General features: G+C 47.3%; 1 protein-coding gene and 1 pseudogene across 2 annotated transcripts in view; one reads left to right on the top strand and one right to left on the bottom strand.

Annotated features, from left to right (window-relative positions):
* Positions 1–281: 281 nt before the first annotated feature.
* On the bottom strand, positions 282–575 carry LOC147430532 (uncharacterized; annotated as a pseudogene).
* A 5,796-nt stretch (positions 576–6,371) lies between these two features.
* Positions 6,372–20,268, top strand: part of LOC147430531 (uncharacterized) — a 56,766-nt gene continuing 42,869 nt past the window's right edge. Inside the window, exons 1-4 of one of the 2 annotated variants that reach the window (XM_086493148.1) lie at positions 6,373–7,060; positions 7,143–10,381; positions 10,895–11,164; positions 11,236–11,316. In XM_086493148.1, coding sequence (XP_086349274.1) covers positions 6,616–7,060; positions 7,143–10,381; positions 10,895–11,164; positions 11,236–11,316 — 4,035 coding nt within the window. In that variant the 5' untranslated portion in view covers positions 6,373–6,615. Of the gene's footprint in view, positions 7,061–7,142; positions 10,382–10,687; positions 10,834–10,894; positions 11,165–11,235; positions 11,317–20,268 lie in introns of those variants that run through there. The other variant, XM_086493149.1, reaches the window with a different exon arrangement.

Here is a 20,268-nt window from a genome sequence, read left to right as displayed (position 1 = left end):
AAAACCATACGGATGTATGGTGTGGAGTTGGCACAATTCTCCACATTTATAATAATACCATAGGAAACGTGCCCTTCCCCCGCCACTTTTATCCCCTCCAGTGTAGAAGGGGGACTTATGCTTCTCCTTCAGTGTTGGAAGGACTTTCTTATTGTAAAAATACTACAACTGTACAAGGAAGAACTCATTACCGATGTTTTATGAAGACATGTATCATTCCACATTGCCATGCCGTGGTGTATCGTCTATGTGTCTCTTTGTTGGGCATCCCCAAAAATTCTTCAGCCCTTGTCACCTTCATCTACAACCTTTAGAATGGAAATGATGTAAATTAATTGCTTTAATGAGTACATGATGTAATCTTATTTTTGAGATCACATAGAGGAAAAAAAGTCAAAATATAAGTTTACCTTTGGTATTGGTCGTGTGGATCAACGCACAATCCTGGATGGATCGGCTCCTAGATCTTCCTTACATTGTTCCGTCACCTTGCCTCCAGTATAAAGTTCTGCCATCGTCATCCAGTATGTGACTTCTGCAAAGATATCAACTGTCGCATTCACTTTTGCTATCATGCCTACCGATACCTACACTACTTCTGATGTTCTTGGTTTCAGGGTATGTTGAATCTTCCTTACTGTCTGTTGTAGGCTCACACGCATACATACACAAAGTTGCAGACTTTGGGGCACCCCATATGGCATACATATTGATCAAGACACGGCGAAGCACAAGATCTTTCTCCAAGAGCCCTTGCTTGGCATCTGCTAAAAATATCCTAATGTTTTTTGGTGCTGCCCTTTTGGAGCAAATCCTGCAATCAAGAGAGAGGCCATCGCTTTGCATTCGTGAAAATAGACTAGAGCTTTCTAGCCCTGCCCTTGTGGGGCAAATCCTGCAATCAATGCGTTCCAAGAGTCCACACTTTGGATAGGAATCTTTTCTAGAAGTTTTGGTGGTCTTTGAAGTGCACCATATTTAGCATCTTGCGTAAATCCACATGCCTTCAAAATGCACGCGATTGTGTTTGGAGATAGGCCCTCCCTTCGCATCTCCTCAAAGAGTTTCCTTGCGATACCCCTTTTGAGCATATCCTGTAATCAGACACAACATCTTGCACAAGAATCTCGTCCAAAAATCTCGTCAAAGACTTGTTGTGCCATGACAGCTGCAATGCACTTGACACACATACTAACCAACATGTTCCCCAAGTATGTGTTCGTGTCAAGTAACCCAATATCGCAAATATCTACATGAATACCATTGCCTTGGTACAAATCCTTTTTCTCAGCATAGTCTTTAAGTGAGATCATAAAAGAAATACTTGTTTCCTAGTCCTACCCCTATCGGGCATATCTTGCAATCAAAGATGACATCCCACATAGTAGTCTCGTCAAAGACTTCTTGCACCATGAGAGGTGCAACGACCAACATGTTCCGCAATTATGTGTTCATTTCAAGTAATCCACTATCGCAAATATTAGCATGAATTTTACTGCCTTGGTACAAATCCTTCTTCTCAGCACAATCTTTAAGTGATCTCACAAAAGAAATACTTGTTTCCTGCATCTACCTTTGTTGGGCATATCCTGCAATCAGAGACAACATCTCGCACAGGAATCTTGTCAAAGACTTGTTGCACCATGATAGGTGCACCGCACTTGACATACATACTGACGAACATGTTCCCCAAGAATGTGTTCGTTTCAAGTAACCCACTATCGCAAATATCAGCATGAATCCTACTTCCTTGACTATCAGCCTGAATTTTACTGCCTTGGTATGAATCCTTCTTCTCAGCATATCCTGTAATCAGAAAACATCCTGCATAAGACTTGCTGCACCATGACAGGTGCACCGCACATACTGACCAACATGTTCCCCAAGAAAGCGTTATTTTCAAGTAACCTGCAATCAATGCATTCTAAGAAACGCCACTCCAAACTATAATCTCCCTCACGACATCTTTGTTTGATAGCCCCTGACTAAGAGTATCAACGTGAATTTAATGCTCATATCAGCATTTGCGTAGAGCCACATGCCTTCAAGATGCACGCACATGTGATTGCATTAGGAGAGGTGTGTAAGCGATTGCATCAGGAGAGAGGTGTGTAAGCAATTTCATCAGGAGAGAGGTGCGTAAGTGATTACATCAAGGGAGAGGCCCTAAATTTGCATCTGCAAAAAACAGCCTAGAGATTTTTGGACGTGCTCCTGTTGCGCAAATCCCGCAATCAGTGAACTCCAAGAGAGGACATTCCGGACAGGAAGCTCCTCAAGCACTTTCTATGCTTTCAGAAGTGCACCACATTTGGCATACATATCAACCAAGGCATTTCCAATCACGACATTTTTTTGCAACAACCCTGGACTAACAATATAAGAGTGAATTTTTAAAGTGCACCACATTTAGCATACATATTGACCAAGGCAGTGCCAAGAGACCCTCACTTCGCATCTGCTCAAAACATACAAGAGCATTGTGCCCTGCCCCTCTGGGGAAAATCCTGCAAGCTGTGCATTCCAAGAGTCCATACTCTGGACAGGAAGCTCCTTGAGCACTTTTTGTGCTCTCTAAAGTGCACCACATTTAGCAAACATGTCAACCAAGGCATTACCAAGAACATATTTTTTCAGCAGCATCTAGCTAACAATATCAGCATGATTTTTTAAGCTCATATCAACATCTCGCATAGAGCCACATGCCTTCAAGATGCACTCATATGTGATTGCATCTAGAGAGATACCCTTGCTTTGTATCTAATGAAAACATCCTAAAGCTTTCTGGCCTGCTCCTGTTGCATGTATCCCAAAATCAATGAACTCTAAAAGACAACATTAGACAACAGCCCCTGACTAACAATATTAAAATGAAATTTGAAGCCCATATCAGCATCTTGCACATAGTCACGTGCCTTCAAGAGGCATGCATAGGTGATTGCATCAAGACAGAGGCCCTCACCTTGCATTTGTTGAAATCATCTTAGAGCTTTCTGACCCTGCTCTTGTTGTGCGTATTTCGCAATCAGTGCACACTGTTCCAAAAAGTAAGCTCCTCTAGCCTTTGTACTTTGTGAAGTGCACTACATTTGACATTCATATTGACAAAGGCAGTGCCAAGCACGATTTCTCTTTTCAATAGCTTGACGTACATACAAAGTAACGTGTTGGCTAAGTATGTGTTTTTTTCAAGTAACCCACTATCACAAATATCAGCATGTATCCTGCTGCCTTGGTACAAAGCCTTGTTCTTAGCACAGTCTTTAAGTGAGCTCACAAAAGAAAGACTCATCTCTTCCTCTCCATGTTTGCTTGTGTAGTGGATATTACGTGAAAATGAAACTAGTGCTGCATATAGAGAATTGAGTGTGTGTGTGTGTGTGTGTGTGTAAGTGTATGTGCGCATACAAAGAGTGCTTTATAAATTACAACACATCTAGCATACATGTCAACCAAGGCAGTGCCAAGTAACAACGTTTCTTTACTTCGTTAGCATAGAAGGCAAAATCAAAAATCTTGCACGACGTTCGTCCACCTGGCAGCTCTTTTCAAAGTTTTGTTTTTGCTAAGCTCGCCTATCTTTATCGTATGCGCGCTCATAGCTTTTGCTTGCTCACTGTGCATCATTTTTGTGGTTGATGAAGATAGTGTGGCAAGGAAGCATCGATTTGCAGGGTTGCACAACAATAGCATCTATGAGAGGCAAGACTCGGGAGGGAGAGGGGTCGTACACAAAGCCATTGGATTAGCGAGAGCATGCTATGTTGTCAGAAGGGCAAGCGGGGGAGGATTTAGTTTTGCAAGGGAGGGAGAGGGGTCGTACACAAAGCCGTTGGATTAGCAAGAGCATGCTATGTTGTCAAAAGGGCAAGCGGGGGAGGATTTAGTTTTGCAAGGGTGCACCTGGCTCTTAATTGATACCTCCACGGTCCACACTATCCTCCTCTCTCATGATTCTCTCTCTCACTCTACATACTGGATGCCTTCCATAATGCCAATTCCCAGCCTTTTGTTACTGTTGTTTAACAAGCAACCCACTGAAGCCCATTTAAGAAGGCAAGAGCACACAATACTTTGTGCATACAGTAGAGCAATATGCTGCAATAATGCATTACTAGTACGAGCTTGAAGGGTCCCACCGTTCCAAGCCAAGTGGAGGATGAGAAGGAAAGTGTGTTGAGATGCTCTTGGGAATGGTGTCGACGAGAACTCTCCAGATGCAATCACCTACATAAGCATCTTGAAGGCATGTGGCTCTACGCAAGATGCTGATATGGGCACAAAAATTCACAATTACATTGTTATAAAAGTATTTTGTGCTTGGCACTGTCTTGGTCGATATGTATGATAAATGTGGTGTGCTTGAGAAAGCCCAAAAATTGCTCCAAGAGCTTCCTGTCTGGAATGTCGGCACTGATTGCAGGATGTCCCTGGCTAACAATATCATCGTGAACTTCTTTGCCCATATAAGCATCTTGCCTAATGCCACATGCCTTCAAAATACAAGAGTACGTGACTGCATTTGGATAGCTGCACTCTCTTTTACATGTGCTGAAAACAACCCATAGCTTCTTGGCCCTGCCTCTATTGGGAATATCCCACGATCAGTGCCTTCCAATAGACAACATTCCAGAAATCAAGCACTTTTTGTGCTTTATTAAGTACACCACCTTTGGTATACATGTCGACCAAGGTAGTGCCAAGCACAAAGTTTTCTGTCAACAGCCCCTGAATAACAATATCATCATAAACTCTTTTACCGATACCAACATCTTGCATGATTCCAGATTCCTTCAAGTTGCACGTGTAGGTGATTGCATTTTCTCTCTTTGCATCTGCTGAAAACAGCCCAGAGCTACCTGGCCCTGCATACCTTCAAGATGCACGCGTAGGTGATTTCATCTAGACAAAGGCCAACAATTTGCATCTGCTGAAAATATCATCATAAACTCTTTTACCGATACCAACATCTTGCATGATTCCAGATTCCTTCAAGTTGCACGTGTAGGTGATTGCATTTTCTCTCTTTGCATCTGCTGAAAACAGCCCAGAGCTACCTGGCCCTGCATACCTTCAAGATGCACGCGTAGGTGATTTCATCTAGACAAAGGCCAACAATTTGCATCTGCTGAAAATAGCCTACAGCTCTTTGTCCCTACACCTATTGTGGGTATACCACAATCAGTGCATTTGAAGAGACGTCGTTTCAAACAATAAGCTCCACAAGTTGCTTTTGGAGTGCACCACATTTGGCATACATATCGAGCAGTGCCAAGAACAACAACTTGTTGTGCTCGGATAAGTACACCACGCTTGACATACATACTGACTAACGTGTTGGCTAAGTATGTGTTGTTTTCCAGTAACTCACTATCACAAATGTATCCTGCTGCCTTGGTAAGATTTGTGGCCCTGCTTCTCTTGTGCATATCCCGCAATCAATGCACTCCAAAAGACGACGTTCCGGATAGGAAGCTCCTTAAACACTTTCTCAGCTTTTTGAAGTGCACCACATTTGGCATACACATCGACCACACACAGGCAATGGCGATGGCAGAAGGAGCTGCAGCTTATGTGATTGCATCAAGAGAGGTTTGAGCATATCCCACAATCAATGCACTCCAAAAGACGACGTTCCAGATAGGAAGCTCCTTAAACACTTTCTCTGCTTTTTGACGTGCACCACATTTGGCATACACATCGACCACACACATGCAATGGCGATGGCGGAAGGAGCTGCAGCTTATGTGATTGCATCAAGAGAGGTTTGAGGCATTGCCAAGCACAACAACAACCCCTGACTAACAATAATAGAATGAATTTTTAAGCCCATATCGGCATCTTGCATCATAGAGTCACATGCCTTCAAGATGCATGTGTAGGATGCGTAGGTGATAGCATCGGACAGAGACTCTCACCTTGCATTTGCTGAAATCAGCCTAGAGCTTTTTGGCCTCGCTCCTGATGTGCATATCCTGCAAGCAGTGCATGCGTAAGTGATAGCATCCGGACAGAGGCCCTCACCTTGCATTGACTGAAATCAGCCTGGAGCTTTCTGGCGGAAGGGATGAAGCGATTGCTGCAGCTCTCTTGCATCGGGACAGAGGCCCTCACCCTGCATTAGCTGAAATCAACCTGGAGCTTTCTAGCGGAAGGGGCTAAAGCGATTGTTGCAGCTCTCCTCTCCTCTCTCTCTCTCTCTCTCTCTCTCTCTCTCTCTCTCTCTCTCTCTCTCTCTCTCTCGCGCTCGCGTGCGCGTGCGCTCTTTTCTTTTTGCCTTTAATACAAACCCCAATGAGCTGCTGCCAAGTGGCATTGCTCTTCTTGCAGGGTTTCGCAAAATGCTTCTAGGCTACATAATCAAGGTAACGAAGCACTCTAGTTTTTTTGGGTGAGTGCGAAAAACAAGGACTTGTAATGGCAAAGTAGCGCGCAGTCTTGTTTCTGCTACAAGCTTCAAAAGTACTCGAGTCGAACAAGCTTCAAAAATACTCGAGTCGAATGAGATGGTTCTTCTCCCGCGAAGAAAGCATTTGATCCATAGCTTGGTGGTTGCATCGCTTTCACGTAGACTCCTCTCTCCTTTGGGCGTGCTCAGAGATTTTACGGTTTGACATGGCGAACGACCGAACAGAGGGTTCTTTATATGGCCCAATTTCTACCAGGAATCAGGCTACCCAAACATTACCTGTGCAAACGCAGCCGCCCACTCAACTTTTGTCCCATGAAGTGCATCAATTCACTCAGCTTGTCCACCACGACTTGACACCGCACGTGGGCGGGGACACCTTGGTAAATGATAGTGACGCTGAAGGTTCAGGAGACACCGTAGTTCTGAATGATGATGGGGAACTGCATGGAGTTGGCGATTCGGTTCCTAATGAGAAAGAGCTTATGAGCAAGCCTGTTGAAAACGGGCACAATAGCACTCTGCACGTACCCAGAGATCTTCCAGATTCTGATGCCACAACAGAGGAGGGAGATGGTGCATATACAGGGAACCTTGATGCAGATGCTGAGTCCCGACCTCCGCAGATTGATACCCCTCCAGATAATGAAGGTGCTTGTGTTTCTATCTGTTTGGTTTGAAAGATACTATCTTTGCATATAGCTAGATCACTTAAATTTAGGGATGTTTACAGGTGCGAAGACCGGTGATAATGTTCCCGCATTCATAAGGGCCAACTTCCCTGAGGTGGAAGGAGGCTCTGAGAATGTCATCCGACAAGAGACCCCCCATGTTGCTGTGGTGGCTGCTACAAATGGCTCAAAAGATTCACAATCAAGACCAAGAAGTATCTCATCTGTTCGAGCAGCATCTTTACGGGCTTCAGGGCTCCGTGCAGCTGGTCGGACTGCATCCTTTAATTCCTCTGGAAAAGATGGCATTAAGTTTGATTCTGAAAGTACAATTGATTCAACCCTTGGAACATTAGATGACGGACCAAAGAAGCCTCTCAACGGTGTGGAAACAGAGCTACATGGTGTAGATAAGACCACAGCAGTGGAGTTTGACTCAAGGCAATCATCACCCAAGGTGACTGTGCCCTTTGATGATGCATTGGCGCGCATGTCTACTTCTAGATCAAAGTCCAAGGGTGCTTCATCTACCCACGCATCTCTCGAGCATGCATTTGGCTTCAATGATGAAGCACCTGGTATGAAGGATCGTATTGACTCTGATGCGATGCTTATGACAGAGAAATCAAAATCTGATGCAGAAAAGTCATCAGCTCCTCTTGAGCCAGTTAGTTTAGGACTAAAGCGGTTGCGTTCTCAAGCGTCTGTTATTAATGGTAGTGATGCAGGGGTTGATGCTGATGTAAAGTTGCAAAGTGGACCACATAATAGTCAGAAAGCAAGGAAGCTTGTATTTGATTTTATGGAGACATCGACCGACAAATTTGGGGGAGCAGAAAATACAGCTTTCAAGGGTTCAAACACAGATTACGGTAGTTCGTTGAGAAAACAGACAAGTGGGATTCATGCAGGAAGGCAAGGCTCTGTGCCATCTGGAGTTTGTGCTGCGTCCACCAATCTAAGCTACCTTGAGTCTCAGGATCCAGGAGAGGAGTCTCAAATGAATGCCCTGAATGTTGTCGATAAGCTTGTGTGGCTCGATGCATCATGCATGCCTGATGATGATGCAACAAATCATGTGCCTCAGGATGGTTCAGTAAAATGTCATTCAGGCATCAAGGGGCTTCAGTCCCTTGCCCAGGCTGCACAGATGAAAGCAGTCCATGATAAGCTGGATGTTTTTGACTGGGAAGACAGTCAATTAGATGAAGAAGCTTCTTCTGACAAGAAGCCAGTTCCTGTGAATGTTAGAGGTCGAAAGAGACAAATGGAAGCTCCCAAGGTAACCATGTCTAGCAAAAAGCAAGCTGTTTTTCATCAGCAAAAGACACAACCTGTTCCTCCTTGCCCCGATAAAAAAGGTCAGAAAAGCGCTCATGTTGTCAGCACACCAGAGATGCCCTCTCTGGGTAGTGGCAGGCTTCAATTCATCTCCGGCAGGCTTCAAGACATGGAGATGACGCCACACACTGTACTGACCACACGACTGAGGAATAGGACCAAAGGTGAATCAAGGCTATCAAGCAAGGGCAGACAGAGTCCAGGCTTGCAAAGAGGACGTAGGAAACGAGATGATGTGAAAAAGCAAACAACTGAAGTAAGCAAAACGCATGAAACAGAGCAGCAAAGAACAGAGAATACCATTGAAACTAGGGTTCAGCAGCCAGCTGCTGAACCAAGACAACGAGCTGGCAGAAACAAATCGATTGATGGATCGGGAAGAAATCTCAAACCGGAGAAAAAACAAGAGAGGGTTAATCAGGAGGGCAAGCAAGAGGCAGTCACGAAAACTTCTGAAATCGACGCTAATCCACCATCTGGTCTTGGGTTAGCTGACCGCACCAGTCAGGATGATGCAGCTGCTGACATATGGATAGAAGCTTTTTCAAAAGCTAAGAACAAAACACCAATGGACCACAATGTTGAGTTAATCAAGTTCAAAAAACGCAGTTCTTTGCATGATGAGACTGGGGAGGATCTTAAGAAATCTAGAACCATGGAGGCTTCACCAGTTACTAGGGATGACAAAGACCTGGATACCTGTGAGCAAGAAGAAGTTTTTACAGGGAAGGATAGGGTCCAGTCAGGGTCCAAATCAGAGAGCAATCTTAATAAGTACAATATGAAGAATTTAGCATCAAGTGATCAGCGCATAAGCAGGCGAGCCAATACTCGCTTGAATAAAGTTGCACAACAGAATAATGTTAAAGGAATAAAGAAAGTAGATACTGATTCCTTGGAAAAGGAAGCGCTTGGGAAATTGAAAAAATCAAAGATATCTGATACCCGTCAACTGAAAGGCAGCAGTCATGTAGAACACCAGGATGCTTCAGAAAAGGAATGGAATGTGCTGGAGAAGGACGAATCTGTGAGAGAGTCTAAAAAGGAGCAGGATACAAAGCACAATTCAACTGCTGACCCCATCAAAAAAAGTAGGAAGGTTACTTCTCAAAGTGCAGGGGTGGAACATGTGAGCAGAGCTCAACAAGACAAGACTGGGGAGAATTCTGTGCTTGACAGAGGACCCAAAACAAGGTCTCATGCCCAGGTTACCAGACTCTATAGTAACAGCACCGATAGAACAGCCACCAAAAAACTTAGAACATCAGAAGAAGCATCGCAGGCTGATTTTGGTGCAGAGAAGCCAAGTAGAAAAGCAGATAAATCGAGAAAGAAGGAAGGTTTGATGCCACATCAGCACTCAGGCAATTCGGTGGAAGAAGCACCTGCAAGAGTATCCACAAGGAGTACGAGGGGAAGAGAGGCAGCTGATAATAGCGTTCTTAAGTCAGCAAATGCTAGAGAAGAGGTGCCTGCACAAGGTCTGAAGAGAAGTACAAGGAGAAGAGATGCTACTGATGCAAGTGTTCCTGAGTCAGCAAAGGCTAGGGAAGATGCCGTATCACAGCCTGGAGAACAGGATACCAACAAGTTTTTACAGCATATAGGAGAGTTAAGGAGTCAAGAAGGTGATGTCTCTGGGGCTTTGACGAGAACTAGTGGAAGCACAACTGAAAGTGTCAAGAGACAAGAACCTGTAAATGTTGTGAAAGAGTCACAAGTTAAAGGCAATTTAACTAGTGAAGGGCAGTTGCCGAAAAATCAGGTGGTGAAGTCAACTACAAAGACTAGCAAGCCATTGTCATGGCAAAACAAGAAGGCGAAGGCTTTAAGAACGCTGGAAAAGCTTATTAGTTCTAGTGTAGTTGACGAAGGAAGGAGGAGGAAACGAGAGTCTGGTGAGATTCATGTGCTTTTTAGCCACAGTTTGACAGAAGAAACAATCAAACATCAAAAAAAGGTATGTAGTCCCTCTTAGTTGGCTAGTGTGAAACCTCACGATCCTTGCGGAAAATGGCGGATTTGCATTAAGTACAGTGGGGTTTAAGAAAGAGTGTTAGTTTCTGGAACTTTCTTTGGTATGTGCAAAGGTTCATTGTTTGTAATGGGTTAGGAACTGCTGATGATCTTGATTTTGTGTACAAATTTTTCTGCCTGTAAGGGTTGGTCAAATTATAAAGCTTCTCACTCAAAAGTTGCCAGTAAATATATTTTTTACTTTCATAAAGTATACAGCACTTACAGGAATATGTGTGTTATTTTTCAGTTTGAGAAAGTACAGTATTGATACATTGGTGCCTCTAGATATATAACTTTCCATCGGGCCTGTGGGAATGAAAAGTGTATGCATCAGATCTGCAGATACGTGGATGCTTGTTGTTGGAAAGTTCATGCCATTACTTATATGTTCACGTTTGTATTGCTTGTTTTGAATGCAGCAAATAAATTTACATGTTCACATTTCATATTGTAGATACTAGCAAAGCTTGGTGGCCGGACGGCATCGTCTGCTTTGGAGTGCACTCATTTCATTTCCAACGGTTTTGTTCGATCCCAGAATATGTTAATAAGCATGGCTGCTGGGAAAATAGTCGCCACAACTTTATGGCTGGAAAGCTGTGGCCAGGCTCACTATTTTGTGGATGAGAAAAATTATGTACTACATGATGAGAAGAAGGAGAAAGAGTTTGGGTTTTCTATGATCACATCGCTAGCAGCTGCACGCCGTAAACCTTTGTTTAAGGTTAGCAGACACCATATCAGGCAATTACTATGCTAGTGGTTGTTTGCCACTGAACTACTCCCTTTTTTCAGGATGTTGAAGTAGTAATCTGCCCAAATACAATTCCGGAACCCACAGCCTTGAAAGCGATCGTAGAAAGTGCTGGTGGTCAGGTTTGTTCTTTTTTATATCCTGCTTGCGTCACATATGTGCAAGATGTGAGAGAGAAATGAAATGAAAAGTTTATTTATGTTTATGTTTGCAAAAGGCCTCAAAGACCTAAGAGTTGAGAAAGCTACACATTATCTTATGAATCAATATCCATTCCACTTTGAGTGATGACCATCCACTGAAGTCGTGGGTTCTTGTGGATTCTTGTGGTCTTGGGTTCTTAAGTTCACGAGGAACTTGGGTTCTTGTGGGTCTTGGGTTCTTGATTTCTTGAGGTTCTTCTTTTGCTTGCAATCTGTGTTAGAGAAGGATCTTCTCTTCACCCAAGCTCTTCTCTTTCCCGCAGGCACACCCCTTGGCGGCACACCAAGGTTGCTTTTTCCCACCTCACGTCGATTGGCCGGCCGCTAAGTGCACGGTCCGCTCTCAATGAGTGAAAAGAGGCACAAGGGGAGGCTGGACAAGCCCTTCTTTCTTGGGTTTCCTGCCACTCTTCAAAAACACGATTAGGAATCGACACGTCCAAGAGGACTTAGGTTACGTGCGGCCTCAACAAGCAAAAAAAAATTTATGTGGTTCTTTCCTTGAGTGATACAGAACACTGTCAAAGCTCTGATACCAATGTTAGGTGTAGCGGAATGAATGTTGAACTTTGCTCAAGATAGTGCTCCGAACTGTGCTCAAGGTTCCTTTTACTTACGGAAGGGAGAGCCTTCCGTTCCTTTAGTGGGAGAGTGCAATGGACACAAACAAAGTGGATGAACATTGTGAATGAAGGTACTGAGATTGAGAGATAGAGAGAGAAGAGTACGACACTAGAGTGTTGTTAAACCCTCCTCCGAAGGCCCCACTCTCTATGGCGAGAGCGGTACAATGCTTGGACTTGCTGACGATGTCGACGACGACGAGACAGGCGGAAATTTGAAACTGCTAATGGCTGAAATCTGCAATCTTCTATCTGCTGAATTTTGACTCTATGTCGGTGACGATGTCGATGGCGACGATGCGACGACGACGCGCTGAAAACGCAGATGCTAAAATTTGCGTTTTTCGGGCTGAAACTGTAAACTTCGATGGATCCCACCGTGCGGCGAGGAACTGTTGCGAGAAGGTGAAATCTATGAGGTTCGGGACTTGATCTGCGGTGTCTAAGGGCTGAAAACTGAAAACGCTGATGCTTTTGCTGATTCCGTCGCGGGGGAACTGCAAAACGCTAGGTGCTCTGTTGTCCCAAGTTCGGGACTTGATCTGCGGTGTCTAAGGGCTGAAAACTGAAAACGCTGATGCTTTTGCTGATTCCGTCGCGGGGGAACTGCAAAACGCTAGGTGCTCTGTTGTCCCAAGTTCGGGACTTGATCTGTGGTGTCTAAGGGCTGAAAACTGAAAACGCTGATGCTTTTGCTGATTCCGTCGCGGGGGAACTGCAAAACGCTAGGTGCTCTGTTGTCCCAAAGACGCTAGGGCTGAAATTGGTCCTACTGTCGCCGGTGGTTCTGCAAATGCAAAACGCTAGGCTGATTTGCTTTGTCGTGATGATGCCGGGCTGATCTGCTGTGCACAAAACACCAAGGCTGATCTGATGCAAAAACGCTAGGTCCTCATATGGCTGAAAACGCTAGGGCTACTGCGGGTGTTGGTCTTGCTGAGAAGTTGCCTGTTGAGCAAGGTGCTCCTGCTGCCTCTTCTGCTAGAAAGTGCTAGCGCTAGGTTTGCTTATATACAAACTTAGCAAGATTGCCCTACCTACTTTCCAACAAAAGTCACTTAAAAATAATAAGTGAAAAACGTCAAAAATAGGGAAAATAGGTCGATGCACTGTAAAAATGCTGCTGATGGGATCTGACTGAAATCTGATGGTCATGCTGTGTGCAACTGGAGGATATGCATCTATTCTAAGTGTCTGGACATGCACGGTCTGCGAACAGACTCACAAAAGTGCCAGATCACTTCCTATTCTAGACTCACTTGACTGAACTGAACCCTGTTCATGCTGTAGCTTGTCCACGGACACATAGGGTTGGATGTGTCACGTGACAGTCTTGGGTTCTTAAGTCTCTTGAGGTTCTTGAGGTTTTGGAGTTCTTGAGGTTCTTAAGTCTTGAGGTTCTTGAGGTTTTGGAGTTCTTGAGGTTCTTCTTTAGCTTGCAATCTGTGTTAGAGAAGGATCTTCTCTCACCTGAGCTCTACTCTTTTCCGCGGGCGCACCCCTTGGCGGCCTTGCGCTCACACCAAGGTTGCTTTTTCCCACCTCACGGCGACTGGCCGGCCACTAAGTGCACGATCCGCTCTCAATGAGTGAAAAGAGAAACAAGGGGAGGTTGGACAAGCCCTTCTTTCTTGGGTTTCCTGTCCCTCTTCAAAACACGATTAGGAATCGACACGCCCAAGTGGACTTTGGTTACGTGCGACCGCAACAAGCAAATTTTTTTTCTGTGGTTCTTTCCTTGAGTGCTACAGAACACTACCAAAGCTCTGATACCAATGTAGGGTGCATCGGATGTGAATGTTGAACTTTGCTCAAGATGAGTGCCCCGAACTGTGCTCATGTAACAGACTTGGGCACTCCAAGTCAAGAATCTACCACGACAACACCAAATAACCACTTCAAAACAGTTCACAATTCACAATTTATTCGACACTGGCCCGACAGAGTTCCGTGTCCGACGGAGTTCCGTGCCTAGAGATATTGGCCCCAAAGACTGGCGCCCCTTTCGGTATTTCTTTTTGTATTAATCTGACTGCTCACATATTTAAAGTTACAAGGGATGCCAAAAGCAGAGCCCAAAAGCTGAAATCAAAAGCTTGTAAAATAAAGCAGTTTCAATCTTTCTCTCTCAAGCTCCCCCTAGAGCCTTTTTAATAAAAGCAAAAGAGTTCTCTCTCTCTATTGCATAGAAAAAGCAAATCCAAAATCAGCGCTGATTTTTCATGTTACCGCAAAACGTGGAAATCCGTACAGCTGCCACGTGTCAGCCAACCCATGATTTTCGGCGCAGAATCCGACAGCCAGCCACGTGAGCATTTCTGGGGTGTTGGGCAGCCAGTTAGGGTTAGGGTTTCAGTAAAATTAGGGTTTTTGATTTTAGGGTTAGGGTTTCCTACAGAGCAAGCAACCACGTCATCAATTTGTGACATACCCCCTTCTTGAAAGCATTGTAATCGTCGTCGATTATGCCTACAAAACAAATAGAAGCTAGCTGAAGTGGAAGCTCAAGCCTCTGAGTCTCTGACGCATCTCCTTAGTCACAAGACAAGGCATCTTTGCCCACACCTGCTCTTTGCATGCATCCTGACGCTCTGACTGAGGCTCTGCAGACAATAACTCACGGTAAAAGTTAGTAGCAATTGCACGCATGTCCTCTGGCTCAGAAGCAACTGACCCATCGGGCCTCCTCAATTGACTGACCTTGGCATGCGTATGCCGAGGTCCCATTGCCTCGAAGAAATCACTAGTCACTCGGTCACCCACGTGCGTCCACTGAGATGCCTGTCAATGGAAAGCAAACTCATGGCGCCGCTCCTCTGTGCTAACAAGCTCCTGGCGAGCCTGTTGTAACTGCTCCTCCAACCAAGGACTGTCTGGATACTGCTCCTGCATCCTCTGCAAGGTCCCGGCTGAGACGCTGCTCCTCTCGCTGCAGCGAGGCGAGCCAAAGACTCCTGGAGAAAGAAACGACTAAGCTGAGCTAGTCCTGAGGCCACTCTGTCAGCAGGAGAATCCTGCATGTCCAAGCTCTCTGTCCAAAGAGCCTCTACTCGCTCTCTAAGTGCAGAGTCCAGCAAGACCCTCTTAGGGATGCAAAGCATCGTGCTCCCTCTCCTCTACCTATTTGCCACTGTGGATCACTGGTGCATGGTCCGAGAAGGAGGTCCTTGCTAGAATGCCAACTGTCCCACCCAAGCGATCTATCTGCGATAGATTCACTCCTCACACTTTGCGGCCCGAACGGGAGAAGGCAGGTTGTCTGGGGGCCTCACAAAGCTAGAGTGTTGCCACACATCTGAAACCTTCAGAGTCATACAAAACCTCTCCCAAGCTGTCAGCTCAACTCCATGCACAGTAGCATGGCTACCACCAATCCTATCAGAAGGGTCCTCCAACATGTTGAAGTCAACCCCTATGCACCACTGCTCTGCCTGCGGCAGAGACTCAACAATCTGTGACCAGAACTCTGCTCGTGCACTCGCCACATTGGGCGCATATATGTTCAAGAAGCCCACAAGGCAACCCTGAACCTGCATAGTGATCCACTGAGACCTGCCTGGCACAACAATCCCTCTACCCACAATGCCAACTGTCCCACCCAAGCGATCTATCTGCGATAGATTCACTCCTCACACTCTGCGGCCCGAACGGGAGAAGGCAGGTTGTCTGGGGGCCTCACAAAGCTAGAGTGCTGCCACACATCTGAAACCTTCAGAGTCATACAAAACCTCTCCCAAGCTGTCAGCTCAACTCCATGCACAGTAGCATGGCTACCACCAATCCTATCAGAAGGGTCCTCCAACATGTTGAAGTCACCCCCTATGCACCACTGCTCTGCCTGCGGCAGAGACTCAACAATCTGTGACCAGAACTCTGCTCGTGCACTCGCCACATTGGGCGCATATATGTTCAAGAAGCCCACAAGGCAACCCTGAACCTGCATAGTGATCCACTGAGACCTGCCTGGCACAACAATCCCTCTACCCACAATGGCCTGCTGCAAAGAATCCGCAATAGTCATACATAACCAACCTTGGATGCCTCCAGGTCCAAAAGCAGCTGACCAAAAAGTATCATATAGTCCACGCAAGAGCATACCACATCGTCTAATGCGGCTCTCACACAGATCATGCTCCTGTAGCATAAGGAGATCAATCTCCCCTCCCACAAGGCAACGTTGAAGCTCGCGACGGAGTCAGCCCCTCTGACACTGAAACTGGGGCCCACCTAATCCCTGCACGTTCCATGAGACGATCCTCACGGGGAGCGAGAGAGAACACATGCTGCCGCAACAGCTAAATGTGCTATCTTCGAGGCTGGCTTGGATGGGGAGTAATCCGCATCCGAGCGTCCTCTAGATAGGTGTGACTGCAAAGAGTGCCTGGCCCAAGCCCAAGTAGACCGAGCCGTGCGTAAAGCAACCTGCTCTGTCCAAGAGTCCTCATGAATGTGTACATAGCATGGCGGGCACTACGTATCAACAAAGAAGTGAACCACAATGTGTCTACATCCTGCTGCATTTGGAGGGGTCACAACAAACTTGGCCAATGGCCACAGAGTCTGAAGCATGTCTGTAACTCCTAGGTCTCCCATGTGGTGAGAGGTTGGCTTCTATCTGGAGCCACTCCAACATTGAGTCGAGAGTCCACTCAGTCTGGTCCCTGCCGCAAAGGGGAAAAGAGAAGCCAACGGCTGAGTCCAAGGCCTCTATCCCCCTAGCTGCAAGGAACAAAACATGAACCCTGAAGCATGCTGCCTCAAGGTCTGATGAGGAGTCGCCGAGAAAGCGTGTAAAGTCGTAGGCAAAGAAGTCCCATCGGCGCCGAATGTTGAAGCTCGTCAGACCCCAAGGGACTATTGCAAAGGGAGACGTCTGTACCTGTAGAGGGGGTCGCAAGAAAGGCTGTCCCTTTCTTGCCAAGCGACTCGTGGCAAAGGTGCTGCCAAGAGATCTCCTAGCAGCCGGGGATGGCCTTGCCCCCTGGGTCGACTCTGGAAATGGAGCGGGAGGGGGGGGTGTAGGAGCAGGGGGAGGTGGGAGTGGAGAGGGGCGAGGAGGAGAGGCGGGGGGGGGGGGGGGGGGGTTTGATAAGGAGGGGGGGAACTCGGGGGGGGGGGGCTGTCGAGGGTGAAGCTGAGGTGGGGGCTGGAGTAGGGACCTCGTCCTGCTCAAGAGGACCGAATCGGTTCCCCGTGGGAACCCATTGCTGCTGGGCAGGAGCTTGAGGACCACTCGGAGTGCTAGGCTGTCGCTCTGGCCCCTGTCGTCGTCGACCATGAACTTGCTGCCATCCCTCCTCCGCTGGAGCCTCAGGCTTGGAGGGTGGCTCTGCCGGTGTGCTCTGTGTCTCTGCCTGTGGCTGCTGGCCAGCCCTTGCAGGCTGGGGCTAGGCCTGTGGTGTAGGTCCGGGCCTCCTCCGCGGACAGGCCTTCGCAAGATGGCCCATCTGTCGACAAATGAAGCACTGATTCGAGAGGCCCGAATACTCCACGCTCTGTCTAAACCAACCCCCACTCACCTGAGGGAGTAGGATAACCTTCGGGAGAGTGTGAGTGTCCCTAACCATAACGCAAACCGAGGGAATACCGGCCGCCTTGGCAACTAGTGAGGCTGCCGTGCGAGGTGTCTCCAGGACCGTCCCAATTGCTGAGCCTATCCTGGACAAAAGTGGTAAGTACTCCCTCCGCAAACCAGGAAAGCAGACGGAGATGGGAATGTTTGCCTCCTCTACCAAAACATCTGAAGCAGGGTGAAAACCATGTCTCCACTGTCGAAAGTGGGCTCGAACTGCTCGGATGGTCAAGGGGCTCATGGCGATGACCTTAGGCGCATCTCGGAGGTCTCAAACTCGATCTGATAGTAGCCTTGTCCGAGGAACTAGATATCCAAGATCTTGCCCACCTGTGCAAGAAGGCGGGCCTAGAGAAGGTCACACAACTCTCCTCTGCTAGGTCTGGTGCCGAGAATCTTACAGATGACGAAGGTCGCCTGGAGGCGCTCCATCTTAGCTACGAGGCTCGCTTGCTTTGTCGGTGAAAGAGCAAGTCGGATGGTGGGCTCTGCAAGGTCAGGCCAGGGGGCTTCTGAGGAGTCCCTCTGGGGCGGAGCATGAGCCTCCATCTGTGTCTGCTGCCGTGGAGAGGGGCGAAATGGCGTTGACAAGATATGGCCCTCTACTGGACGAGCACGCCGAAATTGATGACGATTTCAGCAGAGCTAGACCCGGGGGTAGAGGGAGGGGGTAGCGAAACGGAAGCAGTGGGAGTGCGAAGCTGGGGTGGCGCGGGCTGAGGCTGGGGCGAGCGAGCGGGCGGGCTGTTGCGCTGCGACAAGGCAGGCGGGGCGGATTTGCTGTGCGCTGCGGCCGAGTGTAGGCAGCGGGCAGGCAGGGCTGGGCAGCGTGCGCTGGCGGGTGAAGGGGGGAAGTGATGGCGCGAGCGGGGGTATGCAGAGCGTGCGCGGGGAGGTAAGCGAGGGACCTTCCCAGAGACAGATATGCTCGGCTAGCACTTGAGTCATCCCGACAACTATTGCTACAAGGGGACACAAATGTTGTTATGGGCAGATGACATCATGGTTTCAGTCACATGGCTTCAACATGGATAGACTACCTTCATTCCAGTACTCTCCTTGGATGCACCCTCCCTTTCTCTCACGCGGATAGAGACCACTAGACTTATACGTCAGGATACTAGATACCAGAAGCACATGGATACAACCGATACAAGAGTTGGGCACGAAGATGGCTTTCTATAGAGAGCATCTCCTTCAACTAACAGAGAATGGACATGTGATTAGACCGGCCTATATGGACACTCATTTATCCTATAGGAACTTCATTCGAGACCATCTTATGGTGTGCATGGAGTTCGGTACCAGGACCTCACCCTAAGCAGGAGGGGATGTCACGTGCACATGGCTCTGTGTGCCATGTGGACATGGTTCATCGACTTCCTGAGCCAGTTGTCCCCTTCTTCATAGATAGGAGTGTCTAGAATTTTGTGAGCCTGTTCGCAAGACCTGCATGTCCCGACGAGTCCATCAGATTAGGTTTTCCAGTTTTGGAACCCTCTTGCATAAATGGATCCAACGAGCCATTCCCCGCGTTGATTGGATTCCCCGGTGGGTAGATGTGGTGACAGTTTCACCCAAACTGACCCCCCCTTGGCCAACTTCTCAGCAATCATTTTTATGATTTATTTTGTTGGGTCTGGTGGACAATTTTCCCTACCTAGCTCTTAGCACATTTATAAGTAAAAAAGTGGGCCTATAAAGGGAACCCTCAGCCTAGCATTGTCAATCAGATTGGACGAGCGCTAGCAGAGGAGAGCCATCAGCCTAGCGCCCTCTCTGTGTGGAGGAGGCCTGGCGTTAGTAGAGCACTAGATCAGCACTTGCATTTTGCACGGCTCAGCCAACATTTGCGTTAGTGAAGAAGATCTGCAGCCAGAAGGGCGATCTCACTAAATGGCTCCTCTTGCCCAGGGTGACCCCATCTGCTGCCCATTTGTGCTCTGCTTGCTGTCCATCTGCCATCAGCCCATCAAGCCCTGATTTCAGCCCATCGGATCTCTCCTTTCAACCCATTCCCTGGCTCAGAATGCGGTTCCACATTGCTGCAGATTCAGCCCAGCAACATCGGTGGTTAGAAGACATCAAATCAGCCCGAGATCTGCTACGTTTTGTGCAGACAGATTTCAGCCAAGTAGATCCTCTCCATTGGCAAGCTTGTGGTCACCCAAGCAAGTTCCATTGGTGGTCATACGAGGCCGGCATCGAGGACAACCATCAAGTACATCAGATCAGCCCCGGAGGTGTCTCTTGCTGAGGAGCTACTGTGGCGATAGTCAACATTCGAGTCAGTAGAGTCTGCACGCGAGGTGTTGCATTTGTGTGTACATTCCATTTACGTAATCGAAAACAAATATCACATTGGCAACGGTGTGGGGGGCCCGGGGGGGGGGGCCTTGAGAGGGTTGGTTGGGACCCCATCGAGTGTCATTCTCTCTCTTTCTCTCCCTCTACACATCTCTACCGGTCTCTGTCATTCCCTCTCTTGAGGGAAAGGCAAAAGGAATCACTAACGCAAGGAAAGAAAGAAAAGGATTTGTGGAAGTGTAAAACCTAGATCTTCACCATTTCAATTCCATTGCAGCTGACAAAATTAGCATACTGCAAGGGAAGCTTGGCAAAAGTCGAGTAGCCATATCCTTAGAGGTGATCACTTTTCAGTCGAATGACTAGAAG

Source organism: Adiantum capillus-veneris, chromosome 21, assembly GCF_014529385.1.
Source record: "Adiantum capillus-veneris isolate H3 chromosome 21, ASM1452938v2, whole genome shotgun sequence".
NCBI classification, from domain to species: Eukaryota; Viridiplantae; Streptophyta; class Polypodiopsida; order Polypodiales; family Pteridaceae; genus Adiantum; species Adiantum capillus-veneris.
The sequence above is the reverse complement of the archived record's forward strand: the minus strand, read 5'-3'. Positions and strand labels throughout refer to the sequence as shown.